Source organism: Anomaloglossus baeobatrachus, chromosome 1 (genome assembly GCF_048569485.1).
Source record: "Anomaloglossus baeobatrachus isolate aAnoBae1 chromosome 1, aAnoBae1.hap1, whole genome shotgun sequence".
Lineage (NCBI taxonomy): Eukaryota > Metazoa > Chordata > Amphibia > Anura > Aromobatidae > Anomaloglossus > Anomaloglossus baeobatrachus.
This window is the reverse complement of record NC_134353.1, coordinates 363,588,001-363,610,253: the sequence shown is the minus strand read 5'-3', so window position 1 is coordinate 363,610,253 and position 22,253 is coordinate 363,588,001. Positions and strand designations below refer to the sequence as shown.

At 41.2% G+C, this 22,253-nt stretch overlaps 1 protein-coding gene across 2 annotated transcripts in view; it reads right to left on the bottom strand.

The window, feature by feature from the left end:
- Nucleotides 1-679: 679 nt before the first annotated feature.
- TNKS (tankyrase) overlaps nt 680-22,253 on the bottom strand; it is a 349,200-nt gene continuing 327,626 nt past the window's right edge. For both annotated transcript variants that reach the window (XM_075352460.1, XM_075352461.1), the window contains exons 23-27: nt 19,290-19,364; nt 17,052-17,157; nt 12,678-12,864; nt 9,031-9,187; nt 680-3,785 (exon numbers count right to left, since the gene is read on the bottom strand). In XM_075352460.1, the coding sequence (XP_075208575.1) occupies nt 3,699-3,785; nt 9,031-9,187; nt 12,678-12,864; nt 17,052-17,157; nt 19,290-19,364 (612 nt within the window). In that variant the 3' untranslated portion in view covers nt 680-3,698. The remainder of the gene's footprint in view (nt 3,786-9,030; nt 9,188-12,677; nt 12,865-17,051; nt 17,158-19,289; nt 19,365-22,253) is intronic.

Sequence of the window (22,253 nt, the reverse complement as noted above, 5' to 3'; positions counted from 1 at the left end):
CCACCAGAGCCCTGAGGGGGATGGGGAAGGAAAACAGCATGTGGGCTCCAGCCTCCGTACCCGCAATGGATACCTCAACCTTACAACACCGCCGACAAGAGTGGGGTGAGAAGGGAGCATGCTGGGGGCCCTATATGGGCCCACTTTTCTTCCATCCGACATGGTCAGCAGCTGCTGCTGACCAATCTGTGGAGCTGTGGGTGCGTGTCTGACCTCCTTCGCACAAAGCAAAAAACTGAGGAGCCCGTGGGAGCACGGGGGGTGTATAGGCAGAAGGGGAGGGGCTTTACACTTTTGAGTGTAATACTTTGTGCGGCCTCCGGAGGCATAGCCTATACACCCAATTGTCTGGGTCTCCCAATAGAGCGACAAAGAAATTGGGCCCATGAGATATTGCTTTCTTACCAGGCTGTACAGAATGTAACCATTTCGTGTGGCTGCTATATTCCCAGATTCTTTAATGTCTGTATTTCACATAACCATCTCTTTAATTTTAATTAATGAATCAATAGGACACATGAAAATAAGAAACGTTCTAATATCTTATCTTTTTCCACAATATTAATGTATAAGTTTGCTTATTTCCTTTCTTTTCAGCTGTCCTAAAATCATAAACCATGTTTAATGTAACAGTTTGCTTTATGGTGTCCCTTATTTCATATACGCAACCAAAGCTACCTAGGCTCCAAAACATAAAAAACAATTTATTGAATTGGTGGGGAACAATGAACAAAGTATGAGCTAGTAAAATTACAGTTATTTGCAGACAGCAGACAGACAGCAAAGTATGATGACGGCCAAATTACAAAGTGACACTCTTAAGTATTGCCAATTAACTTCTAAATATATATGATACAGGTTGCAACACAAATGTGAGTTCATCTTTGTATGGTCGAGCAGTTCTCATCTTGTCATCTGTTGTATATTGTAAATCTGAGGCTCTCTGGGAAACAATACATTAGACCAGTACATGACCAATGCAGAAGGATGAGCTGCTACAAAAACTGATACGAGATAATGAAAAGAACAATAGATATGATGAAGATATATTCTGTTACATCAATTAATACGCTCAATATCAGATACTTTACGCTTACATTTTGAACTATTCAGCTGCACAGGTAGACTAAAGACCGACATGGGAATCTTCTTACAGGAGGTATGCACAGTACAGCTGGTATACTGCTCCATCAATTCCTATGGCAAAAAGGTTTTACAATAGCCTGGAATATCTGGAACCAAAACATGCTTACTACCAGCTGCTCACTCCTACAGTAATAGTTGGGTGGAATTGCATTTAGGCAGCACATTAATCATCCTCAGGGGTCACAGGTGCAGATAAGAGAACAGAATGAGTCCTTCTAGTGCATGTATGATATACTAACTGTAGGAATTGAAGCCAAAATATCATTATCAGTATGTCAAGAGTGGAATCAGTGGCAAGGTGATACATCAAACATCTGTTTTTCTGTTTTTAGTATACTTCACTCTCAAAACGATGAAAGGTAAAATTCAACTGGTTTTGGTGTGTGTGGGGGGGGGGGGGGGGGGGTTAGCTCGTTATGAGGAGCCAAACAGTAGAATGCAGCCTCTAATTATTAGCTTTGGACAGGGAACATTATGCTTACTTCACTAGGAGGAATGCAATGCGTCTAGAGAACATTGCTCAGTCCAGGGCAGAATGGTGTTTCTACTGAGGTGAAACTGCTTCATGGGAGTATATATACAGTAAAATCAGACTACCAGCTGAAATTTCACTAGGAGATAGTCTTCTAGGAGAGGTGGTCTTCTCAGGATAGTTGGCTAGTGTGTATGATAAATGAGTTAACTGAATGGGTCATAGGAAATCTGGCCAGAATAAGGGCATAGTCTCCTCAAAGATTGTAATTTTTGCTGTATATGTCAATGTGGATACGAGTCTACTGGAAGCAGCAAATAAAAGTTCTGTCTTAGGCCGAAATCAGAGGTTCATGAAACACAGCCCCTTGTATGGACTGGCTTCAGATCTCGTCCCAAACGCAACATTCTCATAGACATACATGTTATGCTCGGGCCAGAAGTTCCATGGTCTGTTCTATTCATCACATTCTTGGATGTCTGAACTCAACCGTAGGCCTTTTTCAGATGTTATGATCACTATTCCGATCTCCGATCGGAATGTACAACCTTGCCGCACATCTACTGACCCATGACAGCTTCATATATTTCTATAAGGCGGTCACTCTCGAGAGATGTGTGGTCAAGTCAGTGAATTGTGTTCTGAGGTGAGACTAATAATCATAGAAGTCTGAATTCAACCTTAGGGAAAAAAACACAACAGGGCTTATTTTTATTGGCTCCATTTTGCTTGAAGTGGCTTTCTGCTTTTAACAAATAAAGCTTACTCATTAGGGTAGATGTACTAAGATAGATGTGCTAGAATGCTGGCTCAATGTTGCACCTTGTACCACATTTTGTGTGTTTTAGATGCTTAAAGCGTTTTACTTGACAAGGAGGTGGGGTTTAGAAAAGGAGAAGGGAATGTTCCTTAGCAGGAAGGGGTGTGGTCTATAATGTGCGTCAAAGATTTGAACAAAGTATTGGCGCCAACTATCAATCTCTAGATGGTGCAAAATTTAGATAAAAGGGTCTAAAATGTCTAGTAATATACACATCAAATCTAAGATGGACTGGAAGCAAACATGATGAATTTGTCGCCTCTGTAAAATGAACTGTTATTTAATTTGGCAATAGCATTTCTGTACATATTCTTGCGGTCAACAGAAATCTTCATGAGAGGGTGAGAATCTGTCTGATATAATGGACACTAAAGTTCAGTGTATATACATGACTAAGACAGATTTTTACCCAATGAAAGAATTAACCTTCTTGACCACAAGAATACATTTTGCAGATCATAATCATAATGAATAAGCTTTATTGATAGAAACCGGAGTACCCCTTTAATGCACAATGTTCTATGTACCAAGTGAATAATGTGTCGCTAAACATCCTGGCTGACATTCCCATTGTAATTATACACCTCTGTATATATATTATGTTTTATATTGATAAAATTATTTTTATGCTCCTGCAAATCCACTTTAGAGAAAGGTTGAGCTTTAGACTTTTGCGCCTCATGGTTTCTCCTTCATATACAGACAATACATTTATTCATAAAAGTGCAAATATAATAAAAAGACATTTATCAAATATACTAACTTGTTCCACGGTAAGTAAATTTTGCATTGTTTCTGAACTCACCTTTGTGCAAAGAAAAGGAAAGAAATCACCAAGATTTCAGCTCACTTTAGTGTATTTGTACACAAATATAAAAACAAATAAATAGCGGATCACGCTGCATCCCCCTTCCAAGGAACTCAAGATGACAGTATAAGAAAATGGTCACAAACGTTACACGGACATGTAACACTCAAACCAATTTGGAAATGATGAGGTGGCAATATGTAGTATAATGCTGCTAAAACCTCAGACAAGAAATTTTTTTTGCAAATATATTTGTTTTGTTTTGTTTTTTTTTGCCTGGGATGAGTGAATGAAAAGGAGCCTGAGAAACGTTATTAAAAAGGCAGCTACTTGTAAACATCTTCATTAAAGGAACAGTAGCCAGTGGGAGTGCATCCACCATCAATGTAACACTTGTATCCAGTCTCAGTCACTGTTGTAGATGTTAACTTTAAAAAGTCCATGGAGATTTCCTAGGTTTTCTGCTCTGCTGTTGTGGCAGCCTGTAAGGGAGCTTCTGGCTTCACAATCTGGTATGTGATCAGATACTCCGGGTAAGCCTGCACAATGAAAAACATTATTGGGTTAAACTACGGAACCGCACATCCATTTCTGTGTTACACTGTGCTTACAAATACTTAAAAGGGAATCTGTCACCTGGTTTGTGCTACCACATCTGAGAGCAGAGACCCTGCTTCCAGCAGTATATAACTTGTTTTACTGGGTGCTGCAATTTTGATAAGATCACTTTTTTTTTGTGTGCCATAGATCTATCGTTTCTTTCAATGCTCTATGTAAAAAGACCGTAGAAACTTAATATAGGGGGTATTCACAATATTTAGACCAAAAAGAGAAAGAAACCCCTTAAAAATGTAAATTTTATTTATTCCAGTTAAAACACTCCCTAGACAAACTCACATAAAGGGGACAATCAATCCCAAATTTGCCAACGTCCGGTTGGACCCTTCTATAGACCTGACAGGTCAGAGCAGGCAAAAAAGGGGGGTGGGGGAGTAGAAGTGTCCCTTTAGAACTAAATAGTTAATACTGCACACTGATCAGTCCAATGTAGTGAAGGAGTGCCAGAGCAGATAATAATGGTGCAACCAGGGTATGGCCAAAAAATTCCCTATAGTGGCCCTGCCTAACCGCGGAGGTTGGCACCCTAAACCTGGTGAGTATACCATACATGGGCAGTGCTCCAGTCCCGGGCCTACCCCACCTACGTCACTTTCTATGACGGTGGGGGTGTTACTTCACATCCGGGATCTCTGATGATGGGTGGCGTCTGGCGCCATTTTTAAACACTGACGCCCTGCACAGATCCTGGAACGACGGTGATGGATACTAAGCTGTACACCTGGCTGATTACAGCGGGTGCTTTTCACCCTAATAGGGAGCCCCTGATGAACCCCGATGTGACTCTTGATCGGGGGGAAACGCGTTGGGCAAGGTTCTGAGGTGTCAATTTGGACCCTGGTGTACTTACACCATTCATAGGACTTCAAGGATAAGCTAAGTACTATGTTTATGATTGAAGAATTGTCAGTATGGTTACCTGGACCTAACCAATTCTAGCTGTGTTCCACTGCATGTATATTATTTTGTGAAGCCTATACTCCATTCTGCCTTCTGTGAAAGTGTATCATTTATCCTGCCTTCTGTGAAGTGCGTACCTTCTCTATTACAAAATATATTGGCGATCAGTCCCCATCAATATATTGGAAGGGACTACTTCGTGACCAATTTGTCTTTTGGTGACCTTACGTTGTTGTTGCTAGTAAGCATGGTCACTTTTTCCATCCTTTGATTCTATGTTGGTATACAGAAGGGATATGCATATTGTCTTGACGCATTATAATGAATACTAATGAGGCATTATTTCACTTCACTGGACTTATATGTCTAATTTGATTTCTGTTGGGCATTTATAATTTTATACAAGTGGAATTACTAAGCACCTAATACACATCTCTGGTGTTTTTCTGGAAGTTAATTATGGGTCGCTTTAACACTCAAAAAACTGAACGTTCACTGTATCATTGATATGTGTGTTTGAGATTTATTGACTGAGTAATTTATATGGTGCAACCTCCCTACACTCCCCCCTTCCCAGATTAGCTGCACATCAGTTCAGCAGAGGGAAAGAAGGGTGAGTCATCGCTGAGCGGGGGCGCCACAGCGTCCAGGTTTAGGGTGCCAACCTCCGCGGTTAGGCAGGGCCACTATAGGGAATTTTTTGGCCAGACCCTGGTTGCACCATTATTATCTGCTCTGGCACTCCTTCACTACATTGGACTAATCAGTGTGCAGTATTAACTATTTTGTTCTAAAGGGACACTTCTACTCCCCCCCCCCCTCTTTTTGCCTGCTCTGACCTGTCAGGTCTATAGAAGGGTCTAACCGGACGTTGGCAAATTTGGGATTGATTGTCCCCTTTATGTGAGCTTGTCTGGGGATTGTGTTAACTGGAATAAATAAAATTACTTTTTGCCATATGAGAACTTATTTTTGCAGGACAAATTGTACTTATGAATAAAAGCATTAGTTTTACCAAATAGTGTACTGGGACATGGCAAAAAAAAAATTAAAAATTAAAAAGTGAGGCGATATTGCAAAAAAAGTGCAATTGCTTTGGGGTCTTATTCACCCTGTTCACTATATGGTAAAACTAACGTGTCAGTACGATTTCTCATGTTGGTTCGAGTTCGTAGATAAACATATATACTTTTACTTGTATCTAAGAGGTTAAAATAACGTGGAAGTTTGTGGTGCTTTTGTCACCATTATCCGACACCCATAGCGTTCTAATTTTTTGGGATCAGGGGCTCAGTGACACCATTTTTGTGCAGATGCTACATTTTGATCGCCCGTTACTGCATTTAAAAAAAAAAAAAAAGTTGCGCCTACCAAAAAACACAATTTTGGAAATTTTTTGTCGACACACCGTGTACCGATCAGATTAATGGATTTTATATTTTGATAGATCGGGTATTTCTGCGACAATACCAAATATATGCATTTTTTATGGTTTTATTTTCAATTGGGCGAAAGGGGGGTGATTTGAACATTTAGGGTTTTTTTTTTAATTTTTTTTTTTTAAAAAAAAACCTTTAAATTGATTTTGCAAGTCCCTCTAGGAGACTTTATTGATCAGCAGTCTGATTGCATGTTCATTTCTGCTGATCAGAGCAGGCTCTCACAGAAAATGTCATGCTTGTGTCAGGGGTCATCAGCTGTCGACGGTGGGGAATAGCCATTCAAATTGCACTGTCAGATTTTGACAGCGCAATCTAAGTAGTAAGCAGGTGCGAGTGCCTGTTAGTCGCACATGCCTGCTGATCGGATCAGCAGACATGCGGTAATTACCGTGGGCTCGCTGCAGGAGCCCACGGTTACCGGGGGGACATGACCTAGGACGTATATCTATTTCCAAGGTCGTGAGGGGGTTAAAGACAATCTGACACCAGGTTTTTGCTACCTCATCTGAGAGCAGCATAATGTAAAGGCATAGACCCGGATTCCAGCGATGTGTCACTTACTGAGCGGTTTGCTGTCATTTTGATAAAATCAATGTTTTCTCTGCTGCAGATCTAGCAGTCATGAAGAAAGATGAGAGAACCTAAAGTTCGATGTTCGGGTACAACGTTCGAGTGAGTTACGAGTGCAAACCACTCAAGAGAGCGTCACTGTTCTTGCATATGAGTGATGCTCAGCAATGTGTGAGCCTCTTGTAGTGTTTGATCGGCGCGGAGTTGGGGTAAAATCTGCATGATCGGATGCAGTGCACACAAAGAAAAAAATAAATAAAATAAAAAAATTGAAGAATTACACCTTACCTCCCCCAGGAAGTGTTCTTATGGCTGGCAGCATGTGGGTGGAGCCACAAACTGCCCCATTACAGACTTCTATTGAGGTTCGGATCAAGTTGGGGGTCAAAAACAGAACTTTAAGGTTCGAATGTACATGGTGAACCAGACTTTCTAAGGTTCACTATCTCTACTCCTGATTATGCTGGACTACCTGGCATCACGCCAAGTAGTCCTGTAATGATAATTTACTGCTGATTAAACAGCGATTTTATCAAAACTACACTAAGCAGTCCAGTAAGTGACACCACTGGAATCAGGATCTCTGCCCCTATGTTATGCTGTTCTTAGATTAGGTGGCAAAAACCGGATGACAGATTCCTTTAAGGGAATTTAAAAATTGGAGACAGAGGGATGAATAGGTCTATCCATATTTTGCAGGGAGACTAGATTAAGGAATTTTCACAATTACGGAGTGAATTTAAAATGCCTGACTTGGAATTTTAGAAGTACCTCCAGCTACTACGGGGCATGTATATCAGGCGAACCTTGGTGTTCCACAAAATGAGAATTGCTAAATCTTGTAGCTCGGGTGGTTTGTTCTCAAACTTATATAGTGATTTACTGGCTTTAATCCTATTAAAGCACCCAATGCGTTTAAATGAAAAACTGGAAAGATAAAATAGATTCTATTGAAGACGACCATTGAAAGGAAATTCTGGAGAGGGTTTTAAACTTGTCTCTAGATCCCATAGGTTATATTTCGGTTCGTTGCATCAGTTATACAGAGGACCTCAATTGATATTTGATATAGGGCTTCATCCTAGTCCTCTATGTGCTAGATGTATAACACCTACTGCAAATGTGCTACACATGACATGGTCTGGTCCTAATTTGGAAGCTTTCTGGAAAGGAGTATTAGTAATCAATAGCATATATTCAATTGATGTGACCCCCTTCACACTTTGCATGTGTATTGGGATATTATTACTGTATCGAGACTCCTAACAGAGATTTTTGATTTGCATATTGGGATATTTTGAAGGCTTGATTACTGCAAGACTGCAGTATCTCAAATGTCTTATATGACCAGGAAATTAATAGCACGATACTTGACACTGGACCAGATACCCACAATTGCAGTTTCTATACAACATTAACTAGCTATTGGATCTGATCTAGAAAGGGGACATCTATCTATCTATAAGGAAACTGGTTCCAAGTTTAAAAAAAAAAAAAAAAAAAGATGGGCTTTGTGGATTTATGGCTCCGGTTTGGCATCTTGAAAAATATAAAGATACTGCTTAGGTTTTAACCATTACAATCGCTTGTTGTTTAGATTAACTTCATGGTGGATGTCTCTCCTAACATTTTCATTTGGTGGAGCTTATCATATATGCCAGTATCTTGAAAGTATTTATTCACATATAAAAATTTCTTCTCTTCAGAGTTGTGGCTTATGCTTTATATCTGCCATTGTACATTGGTTATTGTTGAGGCAGGGGAAGGGTTTGTGTTCCTTTTGTCTATGGTGTTGATTTTGAATAATTTTCAATAAGAAAAACATATTTTTTTTTAAACAGAAAGGCATTTGAGAACATTTAAATTTAAAAGGGGTTTTCCCCAAGAACAAGCTTAATTTTAAAGTTCACTTTAATCAATAGATCTTGGAATAATAATAATATTTCCCACAATTGGAAGTGTTTTAGAAAAACATGTTTCTGTGCTGAGATAATCTTATATGTGCCCCTGCTATGTACTGTGTAATGGCCGTGTCTGACCGTACAGGGACATGGTCTGATCATACTAAAGAATATTAAAGAATGCCATCACTTTCCAATCAACTATAATTGCATCTTTAAAGTCAATCGCTGGACAGAGGCTACAATAGCAGGGTCTCATTCACTTGCACAGCAAGTAACTGGCTAGAACACCCCACAAATCAAAGTCATATCATAAGGCAGCTAAACTTTCCATTGAATCTTATTGTTCATACCTGTTCTCCTCTGTAGATTACATATTCTGCATATGCAAGTCCATTTACACTAGGCCTTCCAATAACAGAATGATGGCCAGGAGGGGCATGTGCCATCTTCATAGTGCTAAATTGCAGGAAAGATTTGCCAAGCGTCACTCTACAGAAAAGCATTTGCCTAGGGGAAAAAAAAAAAGATTACTTTTTAAATAAATTCATGTCAATTACCCTTGCCCTACATAGTGTTATTCTCATAGGGATGAATAGGACAAATATAGATAAAAGTCAAGCAATCCCACACACACAAAGAAATAAAAGAGTTAGCTAATGAGAAATAATCGTTACTACTCCTAAAAATAATAAAACTATTCTGCGCTATTATGGAATAACGCTCACTTTCTTCTTAATATACATATAGTTGTGCACTCCCTCTAATTTGTACGTTTAGAGGTGCTAGTGTGGGGATATACGGATCCCTGGAATATAGATATAAGTATAACACTGCACACTCCCTAATTAGCAAAAAGTTGCAAGAGAGTCTTTTTTTCATGCAAAATTTACATAGTTTATTTACAACAGCGATAATTGAGATTCTTTTTTGATGTTTCGGTCCTCCTGGACCTTGGTCACAATAACTCGCTAATTTGCATGTAGTCATACGTAACAGGATCAAGTGTGGAGATCTGTTCAGTCTCTTTAGTGTGGTCATGTGGCTGTTTTAAATAAGGTCAATTAGGATAGGAGTACAGGATTGCACTGGGATTAATCCTGGTGCATCAGGTTATGTGGGCTGTAGTCACACCTCTTCCGTAACCAGCCTGTTTGCGGTCACACTTGTTCTGCCTGCCAGTCCTCCGTGGCACATAGCCACAAATCCGGAGGACCGGCAGGCAAAACAAGCGTGACCGCAAACTGGCTTGCTACGGAAGAGGTGTGACTACACCCCACATAACCTGATGCACCAGGATTAATCCCAGTGCAATCCTGTACTCCTATCCTAATTGGCTTTATTTCAAACAGCCACATGACCACACTAAAGAGACTGAACAGATCTCCACACTTGATCCTGTTATGTATGACTACATGCAAATTAGCGAGTTATTGTGACCAAGGTCCAGGAGGACCGAAACATCAAAAAAGAATTTCAATTACCACCTTCTTCTGAATGCAAAATCTTAAGAGAAGGGTGTAATACAAGGTTTCATTCCACCAAGATCTAGGCAGGCTGCATATTATACTTGCTGCCATAACCTCAAGTATAACCAGGTTCACAAGCAGAAAGTCCTAGCACATCCTCCTTGACTAGAATTGATGGCATTGCGAGAAAAATACAATAAAACTAACCCCTAAAATTCTAAAACTTGTTCTGTCGCAATAAAAAAAAAAAAAGTAAGTTATGTAGTAAAAAGACCGATTTGCAAAAAACAAAGTTTAGACACTGAACATCATTGTACTCCTACATTGTTTAGGTCAGGCTTTGATATACAGCACATTGTGAAAGTATTCACCCCGCTGACTTTCTGCCTATTTTGTTACATTAGAACCGGTGTTTAAATATATTTGTAATCCGATATGTGTGTGATGTATTAGCACCAAATAGTGCAAGTTGGAGAAGTGAAGAAAAATAGTCAAAAATTAAATTAATGGGATAAAATAAATGGAAAAAAAATCATGTGCATATGTATTCACCCCTTTTCTCCATGAAGCTCTTAAAAACTTCTGGCGCAAGCAATTCCTTTCAGTCCCATGCTTAGTGAAAGAAAGTCCACCTGTGTGCAATGTAAGTGTCCTGTGGTCTGTCACTATACTATACACACCTTTTCTGAAAGGCCACAGAGGCTGCAACACCATTAAGCAAGAGGCACAACCAACCAAACACCATGTAGACCAAGAAGATCTCCAAAGCAGTCAGAGAAAGCTGTTGAAAAATGGCAGGGTTGGGTTCTAAAAAAAAAAAAATAAATATCCCAATCTCTGATGATCCCCTGGAGCAGAATCTAATCCATTATCATCAAAAGGAAAGAACATGGTACCACAACAAACCTGCCAAGAGAGGGCTGCCCACAAGACTCTCAGCCCGGGCAAGGAGGATATTAATCTGGAAAGCCACACAGAGACCAAATGCTGCCCTGAAGGAACTGCAGAGTTCCCAAGCAGAGACTGGAGTATTTGTCCATACAACCACTATAAGCTGTACACGCCATAGAGCTGGTCTTTATGGAAGAGTGGCCAGAAAAAAAAACAGCCTTTACTTACAGCCAAAAATTGGAAGGCTCATTTTGATTTTACCAAAGGATATGTCGAAGACTTCTCAAATGTATGAAGGAAGGTGCTGTGGTCAGAAGAGACTAAAATTTAACTTTTTGGCCACCAAATTAAATGCTATGTCTGGTGCAAAACCAACACAGCTCATCCCAAGAACATCATCCCCACAGTGCAACGTGGTGGTGGCAGCGTTCTGCTGTGGGGATGTTTTTCGGCAGCAGTGACAGGGGAAATACTTTTAAATAATTATAAAAAAAAAAATAAATTGTATGACGTAATTTCTATTAAAAATAAAAAATGTTAAAAAATGTAAAACGTATGTTACTCAAAATCCCTGCCAGATAGAACAATTCTAAAAACAGATTTGGAATCAAGGGACAAATTTAAGATATCCGTGTAAAATTTTAAAATCTAGTGTTTTTTTTTACGTTTCCATATCACCAACTCAAATTAGAAATTATGACGCAATCATGGGGCGCCAATGTGTTGCCATGGCTGTGCGGCGTCAGCTGATGACCCCCGATGCTAGCATGATGTATTTCCTGCGAGAGCTGACAGAGCGCCACTACTGAAAGGAACGCTGCATTTCTGATGATCAGAGCAATTGCTGCCCTGATCAGCAGAAATGAACAGGTGATCAGACTGTGCAGTGATAAAGTTCCCTATGGGGATTAATAAACTTTTTTTTTTTATATTAAAAAACTAAAAAAAGTTCATAACATCCCCCAATAAAAAAAAACAAAAAACCCACATATTTGGTATTACCAAAAATTCAGAAATTTGTCCAAAAAAAGAATTGTGCTTTTGTCGCCATTTTCTGGGACAAACTTCTGAATTTTTGTTTTAGCCCTTTAGATAAAAGTAAAACTATACATGTTTGGTATCTACCAACTTGTACTGAAAAATCTTCAAAACCTGTAAACTCCCAATTGCACTTCAGCGTACATAAGTAATTTCCTTATTGCCCCTGGAAACAATAAGCTTCACTTTCGACCCTCTACTGACACTTTGGCTACTCTTCCATTTTAGGACCCAAAGCTATTTGTCCCCCAAATGGGATTTTTCTACATTATTATGAGTAAAGACAATTATTCCCAGGATGCAAGATCTTTAAAAAGCAAAAATGCTGGGAGATTTTAGTTGTGAAGCTGGCAGAATTATGAATACAGCACTGGAGGATGGGTTGTAATCCAAGATTACTACAAGATAAGACACAACACAAGTCTACCTTTTATATACTTATTTATGTATAGAAAATGTAAGACTTTAAAAAAACACCTGAAATTGTACATTTAATAATATGAGTTCCCGCCAATTACGGCTCATGAATATCTAGTGTTACTTGTTGTCTTATGAGCACATTGTACACACTTAATGACATTATCTTCCATCTGTGCACAAACCTGTGGCAAATATAGCAGGATCTATCCTTGTGTGTTGGGCACCCAGTTCCTCCCCCTATGCCATAAACATACTGATTGCTTTTTGATGAATTTTCTGCAAAATAGATGCCAGCGCCAAACATGCCTCCAATGTATGCATGCCGCTCATCAAAGCCTTTGTGAATGATGGCATTGATAAAGGGAGAACCTGTTAGAAAAATGAGAAAAAAAAACCAAATTAAGTGTAGAACCTGAGGAATGACACATGATATTACTGCATGGGAGCACATACAAGGGGCCACTCACTGGAATGGATTTACTGTGGTGACTGGTTGTAATTCTACTCTAGTTACACACTGAGCAGATGGCTGGGAAGAACGAACATGTGTATCACATAAAACTAGATTTTCATAAGGATATGACGACAGGTTGAAAAAGTTAGCTATGTTCAGCTTAGAAAAAAGACGTGTCAGAGGAGATCTCATTTATATGTATAAATACATGTGTGGTCAATATACAGGACTGGCACATGACTTATTTCTTCCGAAGACAATACTAAAGACCAGGGGGCATTCACTGCGAGTGGAAGAAAAGCGATTCCGGCAGCTAAATAGGAAAGGATTCTTTACAGTTGGAGCAGTCAGACTGTGGAATACCCTACCACAAGAGGTAGTAATGGCAGATACTATAACAGCTTTTAAAAAAGGGCTGGATGATTTCCTCAGTGCACACAACATTGTTGGTTATAAGTGACCAAATGTAGAACTGGTGGAGGAAGGTTGAACTAGATGGACCTAGGTTTTTTTTCAACCTTAGTAACTATGTAACTATTTAATGAAAGGATGGGAAAGCTGGAGGGCAGCATTCTCTCTGTTGAAGAGAAATGCCCTCCTATATACAGGACTTGAAAGGGGTGGTCCAAAGGCTGAATATACCGTATTTTTCGGAGCATAAAACGCACTTTTTTCCCCCTAAATGTTGGGGGAAAGTTGGGGGTGCATCTTATGGTCTGACTGTGGCTGCGGGGAATGAGGGTGCTGCGGTGGAGCGGGTCATCGGGGGCACGAGCAGGCTGTAGCAGCCAGCCGTGACCACGTGGGCCCGCTCATTTAATATCCTCCCGCCCATCTCTCAGCGGTGAACCCGGCGCTGACAGGTGGGCGGGGTGATGGGCAGGGATAAACATGATCACCCCTGGCAACTGCAGCCTGGAGTGATCATGTGCGGCTGTATTCACTGCCCCCCGCGCATCATCATAAGTGCGGGGGGCAGTGAATCAGTATAGATTACTCCCCGTTCCCCTGCAGCATCGCTCCTCCTCCCGTCTGTCTGGTCAGCTGACTTGCGTGACTAGCGGCGCGCACAGCGATGACGTCATCGCTGTGTGCACGTGTCCACACGCAGCCGCCGGCACAGACCACCGGAGGACATCGCGATGCTGCAGGGGGACGGCTGCATTCAGCGGCACTGCCGCTGACAGACGGTAAGAGGAGTGGTGCTGCAGGGAGTGAGGTGAGTATGAACGTTTATTTTTTTATGTGCCACAGGATGCGGCCATACACCAGGATGAGAGCATATAGCAGGATAGGGGTATATTATGAGCAGGCTGGGGAGTACAGGAGCAGGCTGGGGAGTACAGGAGCAGGCTGGGGAGTACAGGAGCAGGCTGGGGAGTACAGGAGCAGGCTGGGGAGTACAGGAGCAGGCTGGGGAGTACAGGAGCAGGCTGGGGAGTACAGGAGCAGGCTGGGGAGTACAGGAGCAGGCTGGGGAGTATATGAGCAGGCTGGGGAGTATATGAGCAGGACGGGGAGTATATGAGCAGGACGGGGAGTATATGAGCAGGACGGGGAGTATATGAGCAGGACGGGGAGTATATGAGCAGGACGGGGAGTATATGAGCAGGACGGGGAGTATATGAGCAGGCTGGGGAGTATATGAGCAGGCTGGGGAGTATATGAGCAGGCTGGGGAGTATATGAGCAGGCTGGGGAGTATATGAGCAGGCTGGGGAGTATATGAGCAGGCTGGGGAGTATATGAGCAGGACGGGGAGTATATGAGCAGGACATTACCCCATAACAGTGTCAGCAGCAGATCCTCGCCCCATAACTGTGTCATTACCACATTTTTTGCTTAAAATGTTATTTTCCTCCTCTAAAACCAGGGTGCGTCTTATGGTCAGGTGCGTCTTATAGTCCGAAAAATACGGTACACTTTCATCTAAATCCCTATCTATTTATTGCCCCAATCTAAACTAATTTCTAATATGACTGCATTAGAAATTACCCCTCCTTGCTTCACTAAACTACTATTGATTTTTTTTACCCTCTTCTTTCTGTCTGATGACCCTTAGTTTGAGAATCCCAGTGCATGCTGAGGTAGTTAAACAAAGCGTCATCAGGAGTCAGAGGCTGCGGTCACTGCCATATCAGAGATTTCAGTCAGTTTCATTAGCTTTTCTAGTTCATATGAAAAAAACCCCAACAGAATAGAAAGACAGTCTAACATCTTTTTCTATTATTTTCCTATCTAAAAGTCAATGAAATTGGACCACACTTAAATTGCATCTGAGTGCTGTCTAATTTTTTCATGGACCCATAGACTTGCATTGCAGATTTTGACCAGACACTAGGATCAAAAATCGGATGTTTCACCGATTTGTTCCACAGAAAGTCAGCCAGATCAACAGCCTCAGAGACTATCACAGGTATGAGTGCCATATGTGAAATACAAAAATGGCGCTTGTACCCAAATAACGGCCATCTAAATGAGCAGGACTAGACCAAAACTAGATTCAACCTCAGAGTCTGGTGTAAGCCTTACATTCATCCATATGTTGGAAGTACTAGACTAGGACAATGTTTATAAAGTATGAAAAGATGATCTCCACTTTGCTAAGAATTTCAGAAAACTAACTAATTAATAAGTTTAATAAACATCCTTTAAGATCAAATAAACTGCCTTGAAACAGTATTCATGTTTTGTGAATTTTTGCACATAACACCCACAAACTTAAATGTATTTTACTGGGATTTTATGTGATCTACCAACACTAAGAAAGTATTTATGAAGGGTAAAGGCAATGATACATTATTTTCTAAATAATTTAAAAAAAAAAAAAAGTTTTAAAATTGGGACGTGCATTTGTATTCAGCCCCCTGAGTCAATACTTTGTAGGACCATCTTCAGCTGCAATTTCTGCTGTAAATCTTTTGGGATATATCTCTACCAGCTTTACACATCTAGGAAGCTGAAATTTTTGCCCATTCTTCTTTGCAAAATAGCTCTAGCTCAGTGAGATTAAATGGAAAGTGTCCATAAACATCAACTTTCAAGTCTTGTTACAGATTTTCAATGGGTTTTAGGTCTGGACTGTGGCTGGACTATTCACACATTATAGATCTGGCAGTATGTTTAGGGTCATTAACCTGCTTAAAGTAAACCTACACCCCAGTTTAAATTATTTTGCAGGCTCTAACAGGGATTCTTCCAGGACTGCCAGGCATTCGGCTCCATCTTCCCATCAACTCTGACCAGCTTCCCTATCCCTGCTGAAGAAAAGCATCCCACAGCATGATATTGCCACCACCATGTTTGATGGTGGGGATCTTTTTTTCAGGGTGATGTGCAGGGTTAGTTTTTTTTTTTTACCAGCTATAGCATTTTGCATTTAACCCCAAAAATTCTACTTTGGTTTCATCTGAGCAGAGCAACTGCTTCCACATGGTGAGTCCCCATCATGGCTTTTTGCAAACTGCAAACAGGACTTCCTATGGCCTGCTCTCAAAAATAATGTTCTTCTTGCTGCTCTTCCATAAAGGCCAGATATCTGGAAAAATCAACTTATAGTTGTCCTGTGGACAGATTCTCCCCCTGAGGTGTGGGTTTCTGTCGCTCCTCCAGAGTGACGATGGGCTTCTTTGGATGCTTCTCTACTTAGTGCTTTCCTTGCTTGGGATGTCAGTTTAGGTGGACGGACATGTCTTGGTATGTTTACAGTTGTGCCAAACACCTTCAATTTTTGGATGATGGATTGATCAGTGCTCTATGAGATGTTCAGATGTTTTTTTTTGTCGCCCAACTCTGCTTTATTTTAAACTACAATTAAATACTACAAACTATAGGAGGCTGCAAACGCAGGTCACAATTTTCAGATTAAAAGATCAAAATATTAAGAACCATTTATCATTTCCTTTATACTTCACAAATACTTATTACTTTGTCTTGATGTAACACAATCTCCCAATAAAATTAATTTAAGTTTATGGGTGTAACGTGAACAAATGTGTAAAAGTTCACGGTGTATATATAATTTTCCAAAGTACTGTATCATAATAGACAGTAGAATCCCCCCCCACAATAACATGACCAACACTAAAGTGTAGTCCTCGTACCATGGAACAGCATGCGTTCATTGTGGTGGTTATGGTTTTCTTCAGACACTTCCTTTTGGCGGTGACAGAATCTCTCTCTGAGTTTTTTATTTACAACCTTCTGTATCTGTAGAAATACATGCAAAAATAGCCGAAATAAAAACGAGTACTAAAACAGAAAATCAAGGAAATAATGTCCACATGTCTAGCTAAGGATCATCCTTCAGATTATGATAATATGATGTGACGGGGTTACGGTAAAACAATTCAATGTCCTGTAACTCCACTACTGTATTGTATGTGTTTGCGCCACAATTTTAAAAAACATGGAATAAATATTCTTTTGCAGTTAAAATTCCTCCTCTTTTCGGCGTCACGGTGGCTCAGTGGTTAGCACTGCGGTCTTGTAGCGCTGGGTTCCTGGGTTCAAATCCCACCAAGGACACTATCTGCAAGGAGTTTGTATGTTCTCCTCGTATTTGCGTGGGTTTCCTCCCACACTCCAAAAACATACTGATAGGGACAGAGTTGCCAATATATGTAAAGCGCTGTGGAATTAATAGCGCTATATAAGTGAATAAATATTATTTCCTCTACCAATAATATAGTTTACTGTTACTGCTGACCAATGTTATCGATGTTACCAATGTTCAATGTTATCGATAGGGGTGTAAGGACCAGTAGAAACTTATGGATGACTGTCACATGACACATCATAAGCATGGATAAAAAGCCCACCTTGGTCTGATATCTTCATAATCCTATTTATAGGAGATGGGGGAAAAAAAATGGCAATACATTGCTGTATTGCAGTGCACTGTAAATATAATCAACTGATCGCAGGTTCAAGTCCCCAATGGGAACTGAAAGAAAAAGTTTGAAAGGGTGTTCCGAAGGCCAAAGTAATATTCATCCAAATCTCAATCTATTTAGTACTGTAATCTTATCTACTTTAAAATATGCTTGCGTTGGGGGCACAGACTGCAGTCACTGCTACAGGGTCTGCCCACTCGTGGAAATGAAGAGTCATTAGTAACGTTCGTTTTATCCCCGTGCGGTGATCACTGTGCAATGTGCAAAATAATAGCATGCTCTCTGTTTTTGACTCAGATAAGTAATTACAAGCTGGCAACAGAGCAGAGCACAGTGCCAGTGCACAGTGGCAAGTTACCCGGCCAGGCAGAGATCAGCGCCGCCCCTGCAAGTCACATCACTGGTCTTTTCCTGCTGGGCATTCTACCAATGCACACCGACAGTGCATTCTGCTCTGTTGCCGGTTAGTTAGTATGCTCTGAGCTGACAACAGAGTGTGCTGTCACTGTGTACATCTCACTGGGGCTAGTCCAGATCCTAAAATGAGCGTCACTGATGACGCTTTGTTTAGGGAGGGAGCAGTGACTGCGGCAGTGTCTGCAGCCCCTGCCCCCTGAAAATCCCTGGTGCACTGGGATTATCAAAGAAGTGTCGACAGAGAGCAAGTAGGGAAAAACAAAATACAATAGAAGTTGGATAGTGTAGTGAGGGAAGGATAGGGAATTTCTAATGCAGTATATTAGAAATGAGGTTAGATTATGGCACTAAATAGGGATTTAGATAAAAATTACTTTGGCCTTCTGACCACACGTGTAATGTAAAAAAATAAAATAAATAAAAAAAAAAAAAGTGATTTTCTGCTCTGTGCATAGTGCACCTGTCACTGACTGACAGTCGGCTCTGTACTTATGCAATTCTGAGCTGGCAGTCAGTCAGTGCTGTGGGTGTGGTTACACTCACTGCTCAAAGTGGTGACTGCAACCGCACCAGCTACACCAATTTAACTGAAAGCCCGAAGCTGCTGGGAGGAACAAAGTTTTATTTCCTCCCAGCAGCGGTGCTCTCAGTGCAGTGGCCACATGGCGTGAGAAAGCTATTAACCTGCAGATTAACCCCATTTCCACAGATTAATAGCTTTTTGTTTTTTTAACACGACAGGTTCCCTTTAAGTTACTCAGGACCTGTTGCATCTGTAATTTTGTACAGGTCCTGGTACTTGTCTCTCATACCCGGCACCGATCCTACAGAACAGTCTGATGGTAGAAGGAGAGAGAACTGCTCTCAGTAATTGGGAAGGGCGCTGTATCAGTGTTCTGCTCAAACATATGTGGCTACCTCCTGAACATAAAATGCACAAACAAAATTTTATCTGGATAAAAAGTACACTTTTACACTTTATAGTCAAAATATGGTAGATGTTCTAAAGAATGACAGGTGATAACATACCCTAATCACATTGTATCTGTTGAAAACCCCACCAGCATTGCCCCCATCTCTGTGCTCACGGATGGAGTTTTGCATCTGTGAAAGAAGAAAATTAATTTTGTGGTGTACAATGACATCAGGAAGCATAGGACACATGCACATTAGGGTCCGATTTGCCGCTGTAGAGAAATGCATAGATGAGTTGTAAGCTAATGAGCAGTGGGCGGACATTGCACCTCCAGCTCTCCCTATTCCCCACTGCCTGATTAATCTGTCTCAACCAGTCAGAGGCATGCAGTAAATAGGGAGAGCAGGCAGGAGAGCTGACGTGCAATAGCCGCCCACTGCACGCCCAGTTTATTAGTATAACATTTCACCTATGGATTTCTCCAAAACAGCAAAACGGAGTACTGAAAGCAAGGTAAGGATTTAGTCAGTATTACAGCACCCTTCTATACATGCGTTTAGTTAGGGGCATAATATCCTGATGACAGGTTCCCTTTAAGATCTGTTTGCTGAAATCTTAAGACCCTTTCAGTACTTTCCAGTCTCCTTTCAATGCGTTTCAGTGATAGCTAACCAGTATTGGCCAAGTTCACTCACTGGGAATGTTATGTACAGCACTCGTGCTCTAAAACGTCTAGTAGTTAGGGCCGTTTCACACATCTGGCATTTCGCCGGATTCGGCACACTCCAGTACAGTGTATACAGTACAATGGCATTGCGGCAAGCTCTGGTCACATGCTCCGGTCACATTACAGCACGTGACCGGAGCTTGCCGCTATGCCATTGTACTGTATACACTGTACTGGAGTGTGCCGGATCCGTCAATCCGGGGAAATGCCAGATGTGTGAAACGGCCCTTAGTCTGAGCATTAAATGGCTGGCCTCCATATTAGAGCTAACAACCCATTACATAGATAGTACATAAAAGCCCACAGTGGGCCTTTTACTCATAGATGCTCCTCACCGTATAAGTAATGGCAATGCATGGAAATAGGCTCAATTTCAAGCCTTTCCATACGTACAAGAATCATTATCATCATCAGACAGTTCCTGCTGGCGCTCTGCATGGTTCCTCTTAGGATATTACACAGTAACGCTAGGAATGATTTGGAAGCTTGCTCTATTTTTGGATCTTTCTACAGGGCATCAGGTTTATGGATCCCACAGCGATGAAGACACATTTATTGACCAGCGTTCGCAGATGAACATGGAAATGGATAACCGTCATTCTAATTGTATGCAACAAATAACAGCTCCAGTTCCAGCTGTAGTCCTGACATCAGTTTAACATGTTTCATTTATTACGCGACATATGCGGTGAAAGATTGAAAAAGCGAACAAAGCTTGCTGTCTGTCAGAGCCTCGAAAAATAACTGTATTAGCATTAAAACATGCTTAAGTTCTGTTCACATCTCTACCAAAATCTACAGAATAGACATTTTTACTAAACTAAATAGCACAAATACAGAGACCGTAAAATGCCGGTCACCATAAGGAAAAAGGATGTCTCCAAAGTATGTAAACCTTTCTATTTATTCAAAAATCTTTAAAAATCCATGAATGAGTGATGCAGACCTATCATGGATATTTAAAGATTTTTGAATAAATTGAAAGCTTTATATACTTTGGAGACATCCTTTTTTCTTATTCTGCATTGGACCGACATCATGGATTTATCTCCAATCAGCTAAATAAGTGGGTATATCAATCTACTGAACATCTGAACATGGTGAGACACAAAAACATTTCCTTGACAGTCACCATAACCATAAAGTGACAGATCCAACAATAGTCAAGGGTCCAGGTTATTTTGTTATTCAGTTTAAAGTGACAGAAATACGCAATAACTAGTGTGAATGTGAAAAGACCCTTAAATTAAAACTGAAAACTTAACTAGTATACTTTAACCCCTTCCTGACATATGTACTGCTATATCGTATATCGGGTACTCTGGTATGGAGTGACGTCTGGAGATAGGAACATATTATACCCGACACAAATGAGGGTACTTTCACACTTGCGTTGTTTTCCTTCCGTCACAATCCGCCCTTTTGGAAAACAGCAGAATCCGTTAACGGATTCCGCTGTTACCCATAGACTTGTATGGATGACGGATTGTGCCAAAAGGACCTGCGTTGCTTCCACTGAGCGACGCTGCGTTGCTTCCGCCCAGCGGGAGGAACGCAGCATGTAACTTTTTTTGAGCAGCGGAATACTTAGGATTTCACTGCGCATGCTTTCTCTGGCTCCCTGCACCCGTAACCAAGATAAATATCAGGCAACCAAGCAAAGTGCTTTACCCGATATTTACCCTGACCACGTGTGCAGAGAGCCCGACACTTCCCCGCTCGGCTCCGCCCCCTCCCGCACTCCACTCCGCATGTATACACACACACACACACACACACACACACACACACCTGTCCTCAGCACCATGGCCCCGCTCGGCTCCACCCACTCCGCACTCTGCCCCCCGCACACATTCTCGGTGGCCGAGCGATCAGCTGATCACCCGGCGCTGGGAGCGATCAGCTGATCACCCGGCGGCCGGCTACTGGGAGCGATCAGATGATCACCTGGCGGCCGGCTACTGGGAGCAATCAGCTGATCGTTCACAATAGTCTGCCGCCGGTACACTGTAAAAAAAAAAATAAAAACGGATTCCGTTGTTTTGCAGCATCCGTTGTGCCACTATATGCAACACATCCGTTGCATCCGTCACACAACGCAATGCAACGGATGCCGTTCAACGCAAGTGTGAAACTAGCCTGAACTGTAATAAAGAACCAAAAGCTTCCTGTAACAGTAGCAACTAGAGAGCGCTCTGATCATTAGCATGTAAATACTTCTGTTAAATGCGGACAGTAGCATTTAAACAGCAGCATCCCTAGTGTGCCTGTGTATTAGCTTTAATGGCCGCTGCAAAGCAATCACGGGGCTTTGATGGGTTGCTGAAGGGTCCCACATGGCTGCCATCTC